This window comes from Gossypium hirsutum, chromosome A04 (genome assembly GCF_007990345.1).
Source record: "Gossypium hirsutum isolate 1008001.06 chromosome A04, Gossypium_hirsutum_v2.1, whole genome shotgun sequence".
In the NCBI taxonomy this organism is placed as follows: domain Eukaryota; kingdom Viridiplantae; phylum Streptophyta; class Magnoliopsida; order Malvales; family Malvaceae; genus Gossypium; species Gossypium hirsutum.
This window is the reverse complement of record NC_053427.1, coordinates 83,793,369-83,814,744: the sequence shown is the minus strand read 5'-3', so window position 1 is coordinate 83,814,744 and position 21,376 is coordinate 83,793,369. Positions and strand designations below refer to the sequence as shown.

At 32.3% G+C, this 21,376-nt stretch overlaps 2 protein-coding genes across 6 annotated transcripts; both read right to left on the bottom strand.

The window, feature by feature from the left end:
* Window positions 1-6,671: 6,671 nt before the first annotated feature.
* Window positions 6,672-15,243, bottom strand: LOC107949220 (sphingoid long-chain bases kinase 1). Of its 3 annotated transcripts, XM_016883959.2 has the most exons (10): window positions 15,083-15,243; window positions 14,242-14,948; window positions 13,921-14,143; window positions 13,772-13,824; window positions 12,470-12,563; window positions 12,339-12,376; window positions 10,846-10,992; window positions 9,264-9,363; window positions 7,357-8,291; window positions 6,672-7,129 (listed from the first exon to the last, which is right to left on the bottom strand). In XM_016883959.2, exons 2-10 carry the CDS (start codon window positions 14,722-14,724, stop codon window positions 6,980-6,982), a joined length of 2,223 nt encoding a protein of 740 aa, XP_016739448.2. In that variant the 5' UTR covers window positions 14,725-14,948; window positions 15,083-15,243; the 3' UTR covers window positions 6,672-6,979. The 3 variants fall into 3 exon arrangements, with proteins under 3 accessions (XP_016739448.2, XP_016739445.2, XP_016739446.2); XM_016883956.2 differs by having other exon boundaries at window positions 13,772-14,143; XM_016883957.2 differs by having other exon boundaries at window positions 13,772-14,143; window positions 14,242-14,960; window positions 15,083-15,220.
* Window positions 15,244-16,459: 1,216 nt separating this feature from the next.
* LOC107949219 (light-mediated development protein DET1) lies at window positions 16,460-20,916 on the bottom strand. 3 transcript variants are annotated; one of them, XM_016883955.2, is made up of 11 exons: window positions 20,523-20,916; window positions 20,002-20,432; window positions 19,339-19,567; window positions 18,814-18,960; window positions 18,542-18,610; window positions 18,322-18,378; window positions 17,831-17,911; window positions 17,585-17,749; window positions 17,286-17,381; window positions 16,987-17,086; window positions 16,460-16,824 (listed from the first exon to the last, which is right to left on the bottom strand). In XM_016883955.2, exons 1-11 carry the CDS (start codon window positions 20,592-20,594, stop codon window positions 16,682-16,684), a joined length of 1,590 nt encoding a protein of 529 aa, XP_016739444.1. In that variant the 5' UTR covers window positions 20,595-20,916; the 3' UTR covers window positions 16,460-16,681. The 3 variants fall into 3 exon arrangements, with proteins under 3 accessions (XP_016739444.1, XP_040967512.1, XP_040967513.1); XM_041111578.1 differs by lacking the exon at window positions 18,322-18,378; XM_041111579.1 differs by lacking the exons at window positions 16,460-16,824; window positions 16,987-17,086 and having other exon boundaries at window positions 17,354-17,488.
* Window positions 20,917-21,376: the final 460 nt, after the last annotated feature.

Genomic DNA, 21,376 nt, shown 5'->3' with positions numbered 1-21,376 from the left:
CACTATTAAGGACTGCAAAGGTTGGTACACTTTGGTGCAGTTCGAGGCCTGGCAAAGCTATTTGGAACAATATCTAAAGTATGTGGAGATTGCCTTAAAGGGAAGTAGCATAGAGAGTCCCATAAACTGTTGGCACAGATTCAAACCACAGCTCCACTTCAGCTTCTTTGCATAAACCTCTTTGGACTACTGCAAACTGCGAGCATTGGAGGTAATAGGTACATGTTGGTATGTGTTGATGACTTCTCCCGCTACATCTGGGTAAGATTTTTGAAAGAGAAATTAGACACCTTTAATGAATTTAAGAAACTCTGCAAAAGGCTTTATGATTGGGAAAGGGAAAACCATTGGAGCTATTGTTAGGATTAGGAGTGAGTTTGAACATCAAAAGTTTACAGAGTTTTGTGATGAGGAAGACATTGCTCATAAATTCTCAGCTGCCAAGACTCCCCAGCAGAATGGAGTGGTAGAATGGTAGAATGGAGAAACAGAACCATTCAGGAGATGACTCGGGTAAATATTGAACTAAAAGGGAATTGCTCATAGGCTGAAGCAGTCCATACAGCTATCTATGTTATCAACAGGGTTCACTTGATTGAGTACACAAAAATTACTCACAAATTTATGTATTCAATTGCACATTACTCAGATTTGACAATAATATGAGTATGTTTAATTCTTTTAGTTAGCGATTGAGAATTGAGATTTTAGAATTTGAATTTCAAAAATATTATAAATTAAGTAATAAACTATTTACTAATGAATTTGATTTCTTAAAATATTTTTTAAATTTAATAAATTCATATTTTTATATTTTTCTAATATATATTATATTGAACTTCAACTAATTTATCTATAACATAAGCATTTCATTTTTACATAATAAATAAAATCTAAATTCAAATCCTCAAAACCATATTTTCTAACATAGAATTAAGTTTTTTCTTAGGAGAATTATGCTTAATACTCATATTCCTATATATATCTACTTTAAAAAAGAAGAAGAAAAAACTATTAGTTTTGGTACTGACGAGACATGAAGAAGTTGAAGTCATGGTGGTGGAAGTTAAGTTGTTTCAACCAGCAACATGCGGCAGTTCGATGGCGGAGAGCGATGTCGGAATCGGTTTGTCCACAGTGTTCCGAACATCTTGTAAGAAACCATTGCAAAGGGAGGGAGACACATTTCTTCTTCCTTAGATTTTTTGCCTTCAACTTTCTCCACCTCTAACTTCATATTTTCTGAAGCTGCCAGCCAAACACCACACTCAAATTTCTCATACACCAATGATAAAGATTTTGTTATACTGTTAGATAGACAGAATCGAATTCAAGCTTGAATTTAAACTAAAAACCTTGAGTTATATTTGTTCATCAGTCAAGTCATTATCTGATTTCAAAAGAAATTTAAATTCGGTTTTAAAATTGACCCGACCTAACAAATAGGTTAATTTTGACGTTGGCTTATAAATAAAATGTTTAAAATATATTAAAATTTATATTTTTTATAATTAAATTTAAATTATAAAATTATTATTCGATTCAAATCGAATTATTCCAAGTAAAAAACCTTTAATCAAGCTCGAATTAAGTCTATTGAAGTAAATAATCACTCAATTTGTGGGTATGTCTAATCTAATCCTAAGATAAAAGAAATCTCCATTCTCTAATTGCATTGCCTCAAAACTTAAATTCCAATTTTTAAAATTCTATTAATTAGCATTATATTTAGATAAATAATTATAAAGAAAAATAAATAAAGGAAATAAAAGTAAATGAATTTTCACAACCTTTGTTGAATTAAACTGTAAAATATTAGTAAGATAAATTATTTCACATTTTTTTTTAAAATATATCACTTTCATTTCCTAATTTTTCTCATACTAAACCAAAACGGAGTATTTCAAATTTAAATAATGTATGTTTGAGTAATTATAATTAGAATGAAACTAACACAAAGCATAATAAATATGAGGAAAAATTCACATATAATGAGACTCAAAATCTAGATACTTAATGACCTAGGACCCAGCCTTACTAATAGAGTGAGTAAAAGTACCATTGATGCTCCTATACTAGGAGTCAAATTATATTTTACCCATTCTACTAAAAAAATGAATAAATTAGCCTTACGTTAGATCAAAGAGCAAACTTGTCCTTATGTTAAAATTTCCATCCATTTTTACTGTTAAATATTGGCCCTTTCATGCTACGTGACACTGTGTAGTTATTCCATCAACCATGCCAATTTTTAACAATACAAATGGATGGAAACTTTAACAAAAATGACTAATTTGCTATTTGACTTAATGGATATGGACTAATTTGTTATTTTTTTAGTAGAGTGATCAAAATGTAATATGGCTCTTAATACAAGAGTCCCCATAATACTTTTACCTAAAATAGCCAAGACATCCAATATTATATACACAATGAGTTCGAGTTATTTTACCAACATTAAATTTAGATCTCAAAAAATATATATATTTTAAAATCTCAATAAAAAATAATCAAATAACAATATTATATACAAGTAGTAAAGGAGAAAATACCTTGAGGCAAAGAAAATAAAGGATGGTATGTAACGAAACAAGCTCACAGTTCTTTCACATTTATTGCTGTTGGAATTTGATATACTGGATACCTATAAATAATCAAATATTAACAAACAATTACCATTTTACCACTGGTAAATGAAACCCCTAACCATAAGCTTCTCCATTAATTTAGAGAATTTTGATTTAAATAATAAAAATATATATTTAATTTAAATTTAATTATATTAATTATTAAAAAGATGTACTTTTAATACTCTACTAAGATATGAATTGTGAAGTAAGCTTTTAAGTTAAATTCATCCTCAAGCTTGGAATTTTCAAAATCGAGTTGTGATTTGTCCTGATCCAACATATGAACAAATTTAATCTCAATCAAGATACAATAAAAAAAGATGGTACCAAGCTACTGCTATCCAACTATACAGTGAAAGATTCATGCAGTGGAGATTGATTAAGCCTGGATAATGTTTGCCTAGCTCCTTGATCTGTTAAAACATAAACTCACATATATTAGACTTGATTCTTTAAACATCATTGAAGTGACTGAATTCAATATTAATCTCAATTTAAGAGTTAATATCAAGTCATTTACTGCTCCACCAATAGTTCAATTGATGACTTTTTTTAATGTCCTAAAAACAAGAAAAAAAATTACAGCTCTGATACCTTTTCCGTGAATGGAACTCGATCATAAGGGGTTGTAGTCTCGTCATATTGACAGTACAAATAGCCACATCGATCTGCTGTTGTTTGAATATTACATGAATTATCATCATTCTTAGCCACATTGGAACCCAAACATGACCTATTGTCATTGCTTGATGTCTTGTCATTCTTGTCTTTTCCCCTTATGACATTATAAAACGAGCAAATTTTACATTTTGATCTCAAAAGTTATTAGTAATAATAAGCATTTGATTAGTTTGTTTTAAAATTTTAAAAAAAATCGAGTAAATCAATAGATAAATTGATTAATAAAAAAATAAATAGTTTTGACTATTAAAATAATTTAAAATATTATATAAATATATTGGCTAATTTTTTTTTTAAAAAACCCTAAAATTTTCTATTTTATCTAGATTAAAATACGATAAATAACAAAATTATACATAAACTTTAGTCTAATGTGCAATTTTGTATATGAAATTTTGATTTGATCCAATTCTCATAAATTATTAACACAATTATTAACATCATTTTGTGTATATATATTGCATACACGTATGATTATATTAATCCATATAAAAAATAAATTGATGTATTTATTTCTTTAAATGTATATGATTAAATTAAAATTAAAGTTTCATATGTATAATCATACCAAACCAAAGCTCATGTTTAGTTTAATTTATGATTTAGTCCGAGAATTATATATATTTTTATTTTAGTATCTAAATTTTTTTTATCAATAATACTTTTTAGAGATAAAATGGGATAAAATTAACAATTTAAATATAAAAGTAAAACTAAAAAAATTAGATACCAAAGTCTAGTTGAAGAGTAAAATTGTGAATAAAGCTTGTTTATTAAGATATCATTTTTCAAAACTCTAATGGGAAAATTTCCTTTTAACCCCTCCAACAAAGTAAAATAGTTCAATTTAAGTCTTTTAACCTTAGCCCTTCCAAAATTTTATAATTCTATCTTTACTCCCTGAAACAAAATACCCAAATTGAAAAAGGAGAAGAGCGACTACCACAATTTATCGTCGATTAGGGTGGAGGTGTATAGCTGCAAAGCAGATAAGGTCGGCGAATAGTATTGAACGACACGATCACCATTGTTGAGCAGGATGGGAACAGCAACGCCGTACGCACTCCACTCACTATATGACTCCCAAACCTCACTCAATTTGAACCCTTCCTTCTCAGCTTCCTCTTTGCTACTTTTATTACATTTCTGTAAATTAAGTAAAGAAAATACAATTAAATGGATTAATTCACAATTTAGCACTTGAATTACACTTCTTCTTTCTTTTTCTTTTTTTACTTTGGAACTTCAACATTTTATTTTGTCTATTTTGGTACTTAAACTATTATTTTGTTAGAAATTTTTCTCTAAAAGTACTGAAGTTGGTGTGACGTTTTGAAATTTCGAAAAAAGACTCACTTATTTAATAGTTATACAACAAACAACGACGTTGTAATAAACCTAAATTTAATAGAAGAGTTTTAACAATGTCATCAATTAGATTTGTATTTTAAAATTCGAAATAGTAAAAACATTAAATTCCTTTAAAAAAATTCTAAAAATACAAAGTTTTAAAGCATATTTTAATAAAAAATAATAATTTAAATGGTGAATTTCTTGACTTTTCCTACTAAAATATATTTACGAATTACAGAAAAATCCTTAATTTTACTATTTTTATTTAAATAAATATTTCAATTTTTATACCCAAATAAGCTCAAAATCAACTTCTCACTTCAAAGAAAAGGGGTTTATGTAAGTCCAAATTTTCATTTGTTCGATAAAAAGAATTTCTCAAAAATAAAATAATTTAATATATTGGAACTAAACCAAAAATTTTATAAAAAATTAACATAAAAAGTAAAGAAAAATAATATCTAATCGATCGACCCAGAAAGAATCATGAAAATTAAAATCTAATTGATTGGCCTGCAAAACTAGATCCAATAATTTTAGATAAAATAAAATAATAAATATAACACGACATACATAGAACGATTTAACACGACACGTATAACACGCAGATTATCTTTTTTAAAAGATTTATTGGGTTATATTTATATATAAACAATTAGAAGAAAAAAGAACATGACATACAACACACAAATAAATTATCTAAACTATAAAACATTAAATTGGATGAAAAAAAAAGGGGAAAGGAAAATCAAGAATGGCTAAACTTTAATATAAAAATTAAATTAAAAAAAGAAGAAGAAGAAGAAAGATTCTACCTTAACAATGGGTGTGATGCATTGAAGAAAGCATTGAAGATTGGAATGGGTTGGAACATTAGGCACTGTGAAATCCCATGGAGATGACATTTTCAGATGACACTAACCCCACCACTGTTCCCACTTTAATAAAAATCAAATTTTTTTTGTCTCAAATTTAAGTAAGAAAATAATTATACTGAGAAAATTTGACTTGATTTTAAAGGAAAAAAAAATCAAAATTCAATGTTAGTGATGAACAAGTTGAAGAACAGTGCCATCGACTTTTTTTTATACTTTTTTGAAGTAAATAAGTTGAAAATAAAAAAAGGGGGTTTGAAATTGAATGAAAGTTTAATTGGGGTTTGTGAAGTAATAATATTGTTTTGGCCACATTTGGCAAATGCCAACAAATCAACATTGATTTCAGTATCTCGTTTTTTTTTTGCATTTTATAGTTCTACCAATTTCTTTTTTATTTTTCATTAATTCATTCGAGTTTCCATGCATTTATCACTCATTTAATATTTTTTTTGGACTGTTTTGGTTCTACAGATAGGACTCAAATCTGAATTTCTCTATACTTTATTAAAATTTAAAAAGATTTTTTTTAAAAATTTTAATTTTATATTATTGTAATTTACCAATATTGAGAAGTAAACACTTAGTTTATTCGTTGGTAAAATATATGAATTTGAATAGTTGATTTTTGTTTTTTTTTTATATATAAATTATTGAATTAATGATTTCTAAATTGATTTAATGATAAGATTTAGTATTATTACCCAATTAGATTACCTTCCTAATATGCAATGATCAAATTATAGTAAATTAAAGTCAAAAGACTAAGTTTTCAATATTTTCTTAAGGATGAAATAATTAAAATATAATATAAACTTTAATTACAATTATGACAATAAATGGACCAACATGATTCAATACGTAGATTGCTAAGCCTATTTTTATTTTTCATTCAAAGGGACTACAACAAATTTATGCTCGTATTCAGTTTATTGAATCATATTTATTAAAATTTTAAAATTGGGTAAAAATCTCAGTTCACTTAATTTACATTTTGTTTATGTAAATGAACTTCTAATGAACGTAAACGCAAACAATGATAGCATATTATGAACTTGAATAATAAAATAAAGGAATTTTAAAATGATTCATAAATGAACTTAACATAAATGAATTGGACATATTTTGTTCGTGTTCAATATAAATAAATAAAATCAAACTATCCATCGAAATTTCTGTTCATTTACAGGTAGAATACAGAGAAACAAACAAAAGAAAAAAAGAGTACGAGGGGACAAAAAAGCAATACATAGAGTATGTATTCTTATCAAAAAGAATTTACAGCTACCCTCATTGTTTGTAATGACACAAATGAAGGGGGGTTAACATGAAAAATAATATATATCAAAAGATATAGTTGTTTTGGAAGAGAGCATTTGCATCCGAGATATGATAGACCAAAAGAATATCGAAAAAAAAACAAAAACCCTCTTTTGGCTGTCATATGTGATGGCCTGGGAAGCGACCAATTAGTCTGCACTGTTCTGGAAGCAAAGACGAAACTACTTGTCCCTTGAGGGGAAAAAGCTCGCCATCGATGCCACAACCGTTATGTGTGTGTTTTCTGGCCTTGATCTTAACCGATTTCACCTACATCTCGATAGAAGTTACAGTTAGATAACATTTATGCATAGTATAGGACCCGGTATTTAATGATGTTCCGACAGAAAACATTCATTATGTTTCCGGAAATAAAATGAAGATAATAAGGAAACATAGCTCTAACTGCAAAACACATGCTCAAACCGGCAACAACTAATATGCTATATTTGAAATTCGGGATTGTTTATGGACTGCAGGAAAATTAATGTGTATACCTTAACATACTCAACATATGGCAGTGAAAGGTGCTTGCCTATCTGTAGCAGCAAGAAAAATCTCATCAGTCTCAGTCGCCCACTCCCATGAACTAAGAGCATATCCATGGTGTTGTCATCGTGTTCAGCTCTTGGAGCCACTACCTGGGAACTCTGCACAGTTCTGCATGCATGGTTGCACACAAGGATGCCGAGAAATGGCCCCTTAGTTACAATCCATTTATCTTTGAATCTAGGGACAACTTCCTTATTTATTCCGGATTCAACATCATCTGATGGCCCAGGTAACTCTATTGGATTTTCGACATCCCAATTAGCCTCAGTGTCCCATTTTGGCTCAGCATCCCAAATTGGACCTGGATCGGACAATGTTGAAGATATATCCTCTCTGTCATTTATTGCTGCATTACCCCAAGAACATCGGGAAGGATCATGTGCTGCCGTCAATCCACTCCATCCTTTATCTATCCTTGATTTTGTTCTGGTCCTTGGCCAGTTTAGAGTCGAGTGTGGTAATTGGGGATGAATAACTTCTGGCTCAGCTGTCAAATTGCTTCTCCCAGATGATTGTCGTTTAGTCTTGGGATCAAGGCCTCGGACATATTCAGATGGTTCGGTGCTGGCGTGGGTGGTACCAAATGTGTCCATCTCACCTCCAGACATTCGGCTAGGAGTCATTATTGAATCAATACTAGATAAACTAGAGGCTCTGGGAATGCCATCTGTGTTTGACCTCCTCATAATGTCTGTATACAGGTCTGACATGTCAACTACTTCCCGATTGGCAGAGTTTTTACCGCCTTGATTCTCTTTTGCTACTGGAAGGTACTGAACTTCGTAGTTGTACTTTGGCAAACACAGAAATTTTTGGAAACCGGCAACAAAGTACCGTAGAGGGCCAAATCGTTTCTGATATTTCTCAGAAAGTTCCAACACTGCAACAAATGAAAAAAAAAAAGAGAACACAATTATAACTCCCATGATAAAGACAATAAAAGATTTGGAAAAAAATTTTATTTACAAGCTTTATGTTCACTCATTCTATACACAGAAAACCATGAATGCTTTCTTTAAATCTAATTTGCGTTGAATTTGTTCATGTTAATGTATCTGTCTTCTTTAAACCTGATTTAACCGAAACAAAGAAATGGAAAAGGACACAAAACTAGCAAGCAAAACAGGCAAATGGGACCCTAATTCACCATCCTTGAACTCAGTCATTGAATTGGTATTTAACTATTGTCAGTTACAGTAAGAAGCATGCATCATCTGATTATAATTGTACTATATTCTGAAGATCAATGCCAAACAGATGATAATTCAGAGTATACGAAATATCTGACATAAGTTCATAAGAATGAAACCATGTTAGTTCAGGACTAGAGATTAAAGGTTTACATGGTGCATAAAGCTTAAATAGGCAATTTAAAACTAAAAGACTGAAACAACAGCTGCAGACAGTTAAAGATGGTCAAAGAGCAAGTCTGACATATGATTTGAACTATAGCAACAAACTTATTGTGATGGGACAACAGAAACAGATGGGAACAGGAGACAACTTCTCTCTAATGCAGGGAAATGCGGAAAAAATGACAAGGAAAACCGGTCATCTCTAAAAGCATAAATTGGTGATCAATTACATGATGCGCAACATATGTTAGGAACTGGGCTGAATGCTCAAATCATTCAAAAAGGACTATCATGTCATAAGTGCAACTCCCAGTCAGAACTGAGGCATGTTAGCAATTAGCAAGGTATGTTAGTTTGGAAGCATTAAAGCATATGACGGGCCATATTCAAACAAACCAGAAAAACAAAGATAATTGTGAGAACAGATGACTGAATATAAAAATCAACCAACTTCTATTGTGTTAACCAGGTTAATCATTCCTCTCGCAAATCCATACCATCACTGGCAAAACCATAATAGGTGCATGTCATCCCAAAGTGAATAAGACCAGTCTGAACCCACTCAACAGCAAAAACATCTGTAGCAGTAAGACCTCCCTGAAACCAACAAGAACCTCAATTATTGGCACCAAAATGCCCAGTTTAAAGTTAATGCATCTATAACAGGAAAAATATGGTATTACCAACATTCTTCTTATTATGATGGTTACTACAAAAAGACCATGTTTGCACTAATAGAGTCAACAGCATGGAGACATTTATACTAAGAGGAGAATGATATATGCATGCAAGGTTAGCTTATTTACACTTATAAGGAGAATGATTCAAAAAATTTATTTCACCAGGCTGCTGTAAATATTGTCCTGTATGGCAGCTCAAATCCAAAAGATACAGACAACTATGTATACCATTTCAATTCAGGTGAAAGTACCCGCCAAGGCCCTCTATTATAGAGACCGGATCAAATTAGTCTCTCTACTACTAAATGGATCAATCTAATCCCTGTATTATTAAAAAGAACCAAAAAGGACCAACCTGTAATAGAGTTAACCTTAACTGTTTAAAAAATAACATGGAAATTATTTTTCTCATTTGCATTTAAACTCCAAACAAAAGATTTCATTTACACAACCATAAAAAGCTTTCACAAAATATTAAATGTTTCAAACAGCAAATGTTAACTCCATTGAATTTAATAGTAAAGGGACTAAATTGATCCATTTAATAGTAGGAGTAATTTGATCCAGTCCTTATGTACATTTACCTTTCAGTTCATCCAGCTAATTAATTTGAATTATGTGAGCCATTGTTAGAAACAATTCAAATTAAGTATATTGACACATAATCTAATACTAATCAATAGATGGTATCCATTACAAAAACCAACATATAAATTTACTTAGGTTGAGGTATGCCTTTGTGTTAGTAAACTAAGAAATAGGTTGGTTGTTAGTAAACCAACATACAAGTTGTTCGTTGTAAACAACCTTACAAGCCAAGAAATCAAATATTGTAAACCTATAAATAGGGTTGGTAACTCGGCTAAACATACAAGAATCCTACTACTTTTCAAGTTCTAATTGTTTGACGCTTTCCCTCTTGTGTCAGGTCATTTTAAATAATTAGTCTTATACTACATAAAATAAATTAGTAACTTAAATAACAAGCTGGCGGAATCAAAGACAGGTTGCTTGATCTCTGTAGTTCAGGTGCAAAATTACAAAGATTACTGGCTGTTGAATCCAAGGAAAACAGATGCCACTGTAGCTATAATTAAGACCGGATATCACTGGAGAGGGCAGAATTGGTTATAAGGACAGTGTTCCTACCACACTTCAGCGCTAAAAATGCATTTTCTACTATCATATAATTTTTAGTTATTTTAGTTAGCTTTATTATATAATCAGAAATATAGATTCCAATGATCTTCAAAGCAACATAATTAGGATTAGCAAAGAATTGTTAACCAATTTCTGACCCATGAATCAAAAAGGTTTCAACAAGAAGATAGGCATCAATCCATAAAGAGGTAACAGAATAACCAGAAGCAAGGAATATTTCATGTTTTTTTAGCATTACCTTCACAATAGAAATTGCAGCAGAGACTGGATCTCTAACTCCAAGAACAGTCCAAACCAGTGAATTGTCAGAACCTGCTGGTATAATTCCAATGGGTATAGAAATTCCTTCCTTTTGGTTTTCTCTACTAAGCAGACCATTTAGAACCTAACAAATTTACCAAGATGAAGTAAATACTTAACAGTAAAAACAGAAATAACAGGCATTCAAATCCAAAGGACAAGGAATCTTTATATCATATTACAGTGCTTCCAACAAAGCAATCTAGCCCCTGTTCAGTATCATAAAATACCTACACCATAAAATCCTCAAACAAACTACAGAGAAGTCCCAAACACTGAAGATCGAAAAATCTGATGGTTTAAGCAATTGCATTATAACAAAGAAACTTAAAATCAGATATTCTGTACAAACAAAACTTCAGCGAAGGGCAGAAAAAGAACTACCAAGCATGTGATATAATTTGGAACAAGGTTTCTAGGTGATTTCTTGCAATTACAGATGAAGAACATGAGCAAGGGAAATATTTCTTATTCAATGATATATAAGGGGCTAGCAAGAGCATTATCATAAAGCACTGATCAAGCTAAAAATTAAACTTCATAGGATGAATTAAAATTTAGTAGACTTGCGTTATAGAAGATTTACTATTTTTAAGGCGTGCAAGAAAAAGGGGGAAAAACAAGGGGATCGTGAAAAATGGCATGGGCCACAGCAATAAAATGGCCGAGGATAATGTAACACATAATTCAACTTTGCCTAATCCTAACCACCATAAAAGAATCCTATACAGCTATTATCTATTTCCAGGGTCAGGATTTCTATCTAACAACTTCAAAAGTTGTATCCTTTTAAGAGAAAAATGATTTCCAATTTTTGGCTGATGAAAGCTCAAAATAGGAAGCTATGTACCATGTTCGGGATCAGGCAAAACTGCATTTGATACAGATACAGCCTCACTTGCAAATCAGTCCTCTCTACATTCAGAGGACAAGTGTTTATATCAGCCAAGACCTTCTGATTAAGAATATAATTTGTAAACCAAAGATGATTTATGTTGAAATAAATAACCATTCCGAGAGATGCATAGCATGTACTGTAGTATCCTTCTTTTACAAGATTAAGTTGGATAAAGTTCAAAGTTGATTTTGCACCCCAATATCTTTAATACCATTAAAAAGTAAGCTGGAAGAATACACTTGCATAATGAGTAAATAGAAATCCAATGTATTTTTAAAAAAATAGTTACTATTCCTTCTCTAAAATTGTATCCCAATCTTATTATTGAAGCAATGTTATTAGAGGTCTCCAGGAGGAATTACACAATGAAACAACAGAATACCAGTTGCCTTAAAAAAGTTTCTGCATAATTTTACTTGTCAATGTAGCTCAACAATACAGACAGTACCGAAAGGCTAGAAAATTAAAACACATTCCCAAGAAAACTAATAAATACAAAAAATGAGAACTTAACTAAATTTGAAATCCCTAACCTCATTGATAATACCATCACCACCAACGCATATAATTCCTGAAAAGGAGAATTATTTAGATTCATATTCATGGACAAGGATAAAAATTGTCAAAAGCTAGAATAAGTAACTAAGTATTCAAGTAGTACTACCATCGGGGCATGTGCTGATATCAACAGTAGATGCCAACTTTTTAGCATGGCCAGCAGATGTTGTTTTGACTACCTCCAACTCAAACCCTGCAAGCTGTCACGATTTGCATATAAAATTTGAAACTCAAAACAAGGCCGAACCCGACACTAGCCTCTCCTTGACAATAACTTGAATAACACAAGAAAAGAAAGCAGAGACTTTATAATAAAGGAAAGAAGATAGAAGTTACGAAAATGAGAAAAATAAAGCGCACAACAAAACAAAATATCATTATCCTAAAAATAATCAATGTTTGATCATCTAATAGTAAACAAATCAGTAGATTATAAACTATTGAGAACATGACCCATAATCCCTTCCTCTATTTTACTCCAATAACATCTATCCTCATAAGGAAAATCCTCAGAATTTTTGAGTGTCGAACATGCATCTTAGAATAAGCTGACACCTTAGGAAGACAAGAGTTTACAACTACAGCCACATGCAATGCTAAGTATGCAATAGGATTCAAGACATCCAGCAAGGAACAAAAGAAGAACCCTATTATTCATGTTTTACACAGACCTATTTACATCCAATGTAGCACTCTTACGAACTTGGAAATCCTAAAAATTTTGTAATCTATCAATGATACATGCTGTAATTAGGGTCCAAACCCCACTGAAATAAAAGCAACCCTCCCCACAATACATAATATAAGGTTTGATAATATAAGGATCTCTTCTTTTACTGATAAATAGTTTTGCCATGAACTTTACCATTTTTGTTTCACTTTGAAGGCAATCTAAGCAAAAATGTTCAACGGTCTAGGCTTCTACAGTTGTTGCAAAGAATCCTAACCCCTCTTCATTTCTGAAAATTCATTTTACCCTGACAACACTTTTCCCATAAACGTAAAGCACAAAAAGTCAAATCAGAGAAGGCTCATTGCTTGAAGCAATTATGAGGAAGAGCTCAAATATTTCTGAAAGGATGAATTGAAGCAAGGCCAAGATGATCTAGATGCAAACAAAGGGAAGTTCAGGCCGGCAGCTTTGGATCTGAAAGCAGGAAATAATAGCTAAAAACACACAACCATCAGATACAGAGAAACAATCAATGTGGGTTCACCTAAGTGAAAATGTAGTACGTACTTATTCATTTGAGGGGTTGATATGGTAAGGAAGAGAAATCCAAAATAAGAACAGAAATTGTGATTACTGACAACATATTCCGATGTATTAAATCCATAAATAATGTGGAACTGTCAGAACTAAAGTAAAATCCATATGAACTGCTAAGATAAAAGATACACAACATACCTTCAATATTGGCTCTGCAATGCCATGGAAAACTTTACTAGAACGACCATGGCCTGACCTTGGATTCAATATAACAAGCATTTTAGGTGGATTCTTGCACCTGAACAAGAGTTCAGGCGGGGTATCTATAGGAAAAAGTTCAGAAGAACCTTGCTTCCTTGAAGAAACTAAAGGCTGAGGCAAACAATTGATGGAACACTGCTGATCTGCAAACCCAGCAACCCATTGAACTGCCTCTTCTACACTAGAAGCCTCGAAATAAAAATCCTTCCGACTCCTCTTTGGTTTAATAAAACAAGAAAGGCCATAAGAACCCTTTTTTAGAGGATAAGAATGCACAATGAAATGTCTAACACCAACATTGTAGGATACCTGTCAAGATAAAGAATCTAAATAGACTGATAGCAAACTCACAAAATCCAAATATAAATATTTACGGCAAATGGTCTATTCAGCGGTTAAATGATTACCGAGACCACATCATCAAGAAGCAAGACATGAGAACCCCAGACCAGGGCCTTGCTAGTGAGTTTAGCAACAACGGCGTCTTGGTTGGCAATATCGGTGGCAGAATTCTGCTCTACATCGTCGGGATTAGCAGTAGTGGGGACATTCTTTCTCTTGTCCAAAATGACCTTTCCTGAGTAAACCACATAGCCAAGCAAATCAGATTTTTCATCTCCTTCTCCAATATCAATCCGGTGCTCGTCGCGCTTGGATTTATCTGGCTGATCATCCGTGACAGGAGCTTCACCACGTCGGGAGGAAGCCTTCAGCTTCTTAGTACGTTTCTCTGGGAACACAATTGGAGAAGAGTGAGATGCTATCTGCGAGCACAAGCTCAGCCGCCTCAGCGACTGCTGGGACAGCGGAGACGGCGACTGCGACGGAGATGAAGACACTCTCACTGACGGACTGTTACAACTCCTCGATAGACTCCCACTTTTCGGCATGTTCGTTCACGCGCTTTAGCTCCGTAATTGTCACCAACAAAATTCACAACCACGGAGAAATAAATAGATGGCGACATACAAAAAAAAAAAAACTCGTTCCTTTTTCTTATATTCTTAATATATTTAAGATCTCACACCAGCTGTGGAGAAAACTCGGAGATTATGATAATCCGAGATCGAATTGCGATCAGAGGCCTCCCTACAGTTCGACTCGTACGATTAATCTGGTAGATCAGCTTCAGAATTTCAATTGTTTATTGATTTCAAATATTGCCATTAATCGAAATGTGAATAATTTGGAGACTTGAAAAGGTTTAAAACAAACGGAAAACGGTGTTCTAGCGAAAATGAAACTCACCAAAGGACGGAGCCGGCGACTATGGCGGCTGCCGGAATGTTCGTTGAGATAACCGGAATCGTTGATCGAAGGTTATGGTGATTCCTTCTCAGGCAACCTTTTTTCAATCCAATCACCGTTTTTTTTTTCTTTTTGATATTTTTATATCAATTGTAAAATAAAAATAAATTTATTAATTTATTAATTTATTACTCAAAATAATAAGTCTTTTCGATAAAAAAAATGATAATGCTACTGACTTTTTTTTCTTTTTGATATAATAAAAAAATTACATACCATCTATAATATTTTCAAAAAAGAAATTTATCTATAATAGAAAAATAACTATCAAAAAAGCAATTGTTTTTAGATAATTATATATTTTAATTATTATTTATTAAATTTATTAAAAAAAGTTTAAATGTCCCACACATTCACGAAATACATTTTGTTTTGAAAATTTATATATACGTAGGTAAATTTTTTTTAAAAATTATGGAGAATAATAGATAATGTTTAGCACGTAAGTTTTTAAATATATATTGATAATCCATAAAGTTCAAACTGTTTTAATTATATCCTTTAAATTATCGAAATTATATCCATTATATCAATTTTTTAATAAAATTATTAATTTAATTATTAAATGATGTGATAAAATTTAAAATAAATATTACAAAAATAGATGTTTTAAAAATATTAATTTTGAGATTTTTGAATTTTTTATAGAAGTTGTATAATTTTTTTTTAAAGAAAGTTATATAACTACATTCTATTTGTTTAGTTTTTTTATTTTAAATTTAACTATATAAAATTTGACAAAAAACCTAATTAATAGTTTAAGATGCAATTAGGATTTAGAACATTTTGAAGGATAAATTTAGAATAAAAGTCATAATTTAAGGATGTGTGGTGCCTTACATAACCAAAATTTTAGCCTTTACAAATAAAATTAACAAAATAATAAATATTCCTTAGGATATTATTTTATAAAAAAACTTCAAAAAGTGAAATGACTTTTACATAATAAATAAAAATTTTCAATTTTAACCTTTTGTCAATCTTTGTAATCGGACTAATCAAACCACCAAGTCTCAATCCAATTAATTTGATCGATAGATTTAATTTGATTAAAAAATTATAAAAATAAAAAATATTGATCCAACTGTTCGTATTAATTTACGAGTCAACCGATTCAACCTCTTTTTTAAACCAATGTGCTAACCAATTCTTGTTTTCTCTAAAATATCATTCAGCGCATAATAGAACCAAAAAGAATTCATACATTCAACACTCGCCTAAATTTTGACATGTTGCATGTACTACTTATACCACGTTGGTGATATCATTTGAATCGTAGTTTATGTTATATTTTAATTACTTTTTCTGAGTCTAAAATTACTAGGTCAAGTTCAACTATAAGAAGAAAAGCAACATAGATTTTTACAGTTTGGGTAGGGTTACAATCATCTATAATTTACCCATTATTAAGTCATGAACTATCAACTACCTAAGTATCAAATATACAAAATAATATTTATCAAACTACAAGACTAGCTCAGGGCATTTCAAAAAGGGAGGAGAAGATAGTGGCTACCAAAGCAAATACTTACTAAAATCTTATCGCCGGAAGTGAATATTCACCGCTGACGGTGGCAAGAACAAAGATGGCTGGATGAAGGAGAGAGCCAATGGCCAAACAGGATGGAAGAGGAAATGCGAATACTTTTTGCTCCGGCCATCCGCGCTGCCAAATTCAGGGCCTAAACCGAAAAGGTTTAGACCATTAATACTTTTTCATACTATTCAACTACGGGACATATAAATGGAAAGAAAATTTTGATTAAGCTATATATGACAAAAAAAGGTTGGGCGGAAAAACCACGAGTTTAAGTAATTGGGATAACACGAAGAAAAAGCATTACCTGTCTTGATCTTAAATTTGAGAATGTCTCCTTGCCTCCTAGAATTGAACCTGATGGGATGATCTGTCGATTGTCTGGGCCGGTCAGTTGCAGAGATTAGCTGCAAGAACATGCCAGAAAATGGTGAGGGGCTGATCAACCAGGTTTGAAGGGGCAGATAAACAATAAGAAGAGGGAAGGCATACATTGAAGAAAGAGAAACTATGGCCCCTCAAATGCCCGCAATGACATAAAGAAATTATGGACTTAAACAACGAGGTAGAAAGCATGGGAATATACTAGCAGCCAATGAATCAAACCTTTTCATCAAATCGGAAGAGAGACTGATCAAAGTAGGGAGAAGGACTCATTGATTGACAATTTAAAGGCAACGAGGACAGCATCTTCTTTACAAACTGCAGAAGAGTCATCAGGCAATTAGGCATACAAAATTGAAGATGAAGACTTAAAATACTATGCTGGAAATGGTATCCAGCAACGCATTATCATGCCTGGCAGAATCCTGACAAGGAAAAATATCCAAAGGGAATTCCATAAAATATACAAGAAAACTGTAAAAGGGTAGACTAGTAACAAATTCAGATAGAGAAATTAACACCTGTGAGATACTGGTGGCTTTATTCTTCATGCTCTTTAGTTGTTCAAGAGCATGAATATTATTTGAGTGAGAAGATATGAAATTCATATACATTGAATTTATTGATGTTGCGTGGAAGTGGTCACAGAACCGCTCAAAGAGAAGGTAAAGTTCATCTGCTGCATTCTGAATGAAGTAATATATAATGTCAATGTTCGAGAATTCAACAAAGAAGACAAAACAAACAAAACAATAATGAAATAATACCTGATAGAATGCAACAATTTCAGTTGTCTCCATATTATATACAGCAAAGAAAGCTGGAAGTTGGTCAGTGTTGCGTGATGCCTGAAATTTTCAAGTCAACAAATCATAATGTATTTCAATCAAATATTTCTATATAAAGCACAGCCAGAATAACAATCCATAAAGGGCTATTGAGGGCTTTATGATAAAGAAATATGAATTTTGAAATTCTTTCATCAAGAGACTACAATATATTTCCTTAAATATTTTAGGCCCTATTATTACTATTGTCTAAGGCACATGTTGCTCTGACTCTTCATTTCTCTTGAAGTTTTCGTGTTTGACAAAACACATATCCAGACATGGGTACAGGGATATGATGCTTCAAAGACTCCAAATACATGAAAGTCCTGGAAAAAATTGGACAGACCCATTACAAACACATACCGGTTTCCTACACTCACAACGAAATTCAAGTAACATATGTACAAGCAAAAGCAACAAAATCTTACCCCTACATCAACACTACCAAACTTGATAAGCAGATGATGCCGGTCCAAGAATTGTACCTTTCCAAGAGTTGTGCATAAATTTGTTACATTTCCGTCAACTAAATAAGACTTTAATCATCCTATATCAAAGGACTTAAAACGGAATAGACAAATAATTTCCTTTGACTTGTGGGAAACAGCAGCACAAGTGTGTAGAAGATAAAATAAATTAAAATTCTACCTTCAAGATCACCAAATCAACATAGTCCTGGAAATGGAAATAAAACTTCTTCTTTAAGCATTGGACCCTCTGATATAGCAAAAAAAAAAAAAAAAAACATTACAATTAAATCTCTGAAATTCAAGAGATAAAACTATTTCTGAAACTCTTCCTAAAGATTCTTAGAATACTGATAATATAAAGTGATGTGAAAACAAAAGTAACTTCAAAAGAATATAATTAAACATGAGCAAAACAAAATAAAAGTTACTTTGCAAGTGCAGAAAGGTAACCTGGGTTTGATCTGTTTCTTCACTCCATATTTCTCGGAAGATGAATGAAAGTAAGCGTTGTTTGATACCACTCAAAAAAGAATTGTTTGAATTAGGCTGGTCATGATTTGTACCATTATCTACAAGATCTCCGCGATTACCCGCCAACTGATGCAGTTAACTTTTGTTAGAAGTTGAGAAACTTTATCATCAATAGTTAGATAGTTAGCTCAGAAACTCCACCTTGATGTAGCCTCTCAGGTTTAGCAACTAAAACAATGAACACTATGGGCAGAGTCCAGAGATACATGGTATGGAGAAAGCCTTTTGCGCCCAAAACATTTACATACACAAAAGTATCCCTAAATTGAAAAGTTTTCAGACTAGTAGGAAACCAATGAGTGAAAAAACCCAATAACTTCAATTTACCAGTAAGAAAGTAAGAACAGTTGAAGTGGAATCAATGATGCCTAAGCTAACCTATGCAATACTTGCCAAACATAATAAAACTCAGATAGAGAACATAAAAGAAAAAAAAATTATTGCCTGAGAACTGGAATTTATAAAAAGCTCGTCATCTTCACGACAGTATGCGCCGATAGCTCGCACATCAACAAGGTTCCCGGAGTCCCTGATTTGAAGAATGTGTATTGTTTGATAACGAAGCGACACAACTGCCAGCAAATCATCATACAAGAAGGCACCCATATTATGGGTAAGATTGACACAATCATTGTGAAATACCTTCTCATCTAGCTTAAACCCATCTTCCAACCTGATTGAATTACAAACTCAAAATCAAGAATAGAACTCCATAGCATTAACAAATAAACTATTTCTACTAGTAAATTTCCTAAAAGAATAATTCAAAATCCTTTTGGGGAAATTCTAACAAATAGCCCATCAGTACTGCTTAAATTACCATCTTGTTGAGTGGATTTTGGCTACTTGAGCAGAAGTCTGCGAAGTGCCGGATACCCTCAACAGTTCCAGTATTGGGCCTGGGTGTAAGCGCAAATGCTCAGGTTTCCTTAGTGGGTAAAGGTTCTCCCACTCCATAAACCTGGCATGGCTCTTGTTTCATGCAGATGACACGTTACAGACTTCTCCCATGCAGGTCAAAATCCCCTCAACCCATCTATAGTAAGGATTCTATAACAAATGCAATGTTCATCTTGAATTTGGCAAAGAACAGTGCAGAGTACAAACCTGAAGAGGTGAATAGTGATTTTTTCAAATGATGGGACCCCAAGGATTGCACCATCCGTGCCACGAGCATCTTGAATTTGTGCGGTCGAAGTAGCGAAGATTCCGAATTGATTACTCTCCATGTAGAGAAAGAAGTCTTTACATATAAGCTCGTTGCAGGAAGCAAGTGGTTTAACATATAACTGTGTGAAGAAACTCTCAAACCTCTTAACTTGGGGAGGGAGTTCCTGGTTATTATCACAATCTTCTCCTTTACACGAAAACGAAAGCCATGTCGGCCTATACACAATCAAATCCTGACGGTTCCTACTGAAACACACAAAGTACTGACCATCATCCGTGAATTTAAAAAACGAATGGTCCGGACATTCCACATCATATATCGTAAAACTAGGAACTAAATTCTCGTAAAATCTCCTAGCAGAGTGAACCTGCAATTGAGACAAATCATCAAACAGGTGGTGGGCAATAAAAATATAAACATCAAAATATAGAAATAAAGGTTGGGGAAATGACCATACACTGGTTCCAGGCGCAGGGGTTCGAATTTGACGCTCGAAAATTCGGGAAGTGACATTGTTGGTTTTGAACATCACCTTTAACTAAATTAAAAAACCCAAACAAGTACAAAAAAAAAATTAGGGAATGTTGAGTCGTTGAAGGATATTGAAATAGATACGGAATTTTTTTAATCTTTTTTCTAGTTTCCTTTTTGGTTCTTATCGACAAGTATAATAAAGTAAGAAATAAAATAAATGGTAGAGATTGGGGAGTTGGAGGAGAAAGAGCGTCGACGTAGGCAATTGGAAGGTGGGGAAGTGTTGAGAGGCTGAGAGAGCGTCGAGTGGCAGTGTGGGACAGTGAGCCACTTTGAGATGCAGACTTTTAAAGATGGAATGGAAACAACTGATGAGAAATTTGTTTCGTTCAAAAAAACAGATGAGCTATTTATACTTTTTCCTTTTTTAATATTTGAATTTAAATTTTTTATTATTAATTAGATTTTATAATTTAGGTGAATGTAAATATTTTATATTAAAAATAAATTAATGAATAATTATTAGTAAAATGAACAGTTTTTTATATGAATTTTTTTATTATCACCACGCATCTCTTTATGCAAGTATTGATATAACCTGTCACTTCCCTTGTAACTAATAAACACAACATAAATCGTTGAGTTTATATGCATAACTATCAAATATTAATATAAAAAAAAAGGAAAAACTATCAGGCTTCCCTTGGCTGCTTAGCCTTAAACACATGATGGCGGCACATCCAAGTGTACAGAACGTTGAGTTGCTAGTGTGGTGAGTGTCCTCGATAGTCTCCACTAGTGCTTTCGACACCAGACAATGTTGAATGCAGTCTTCAG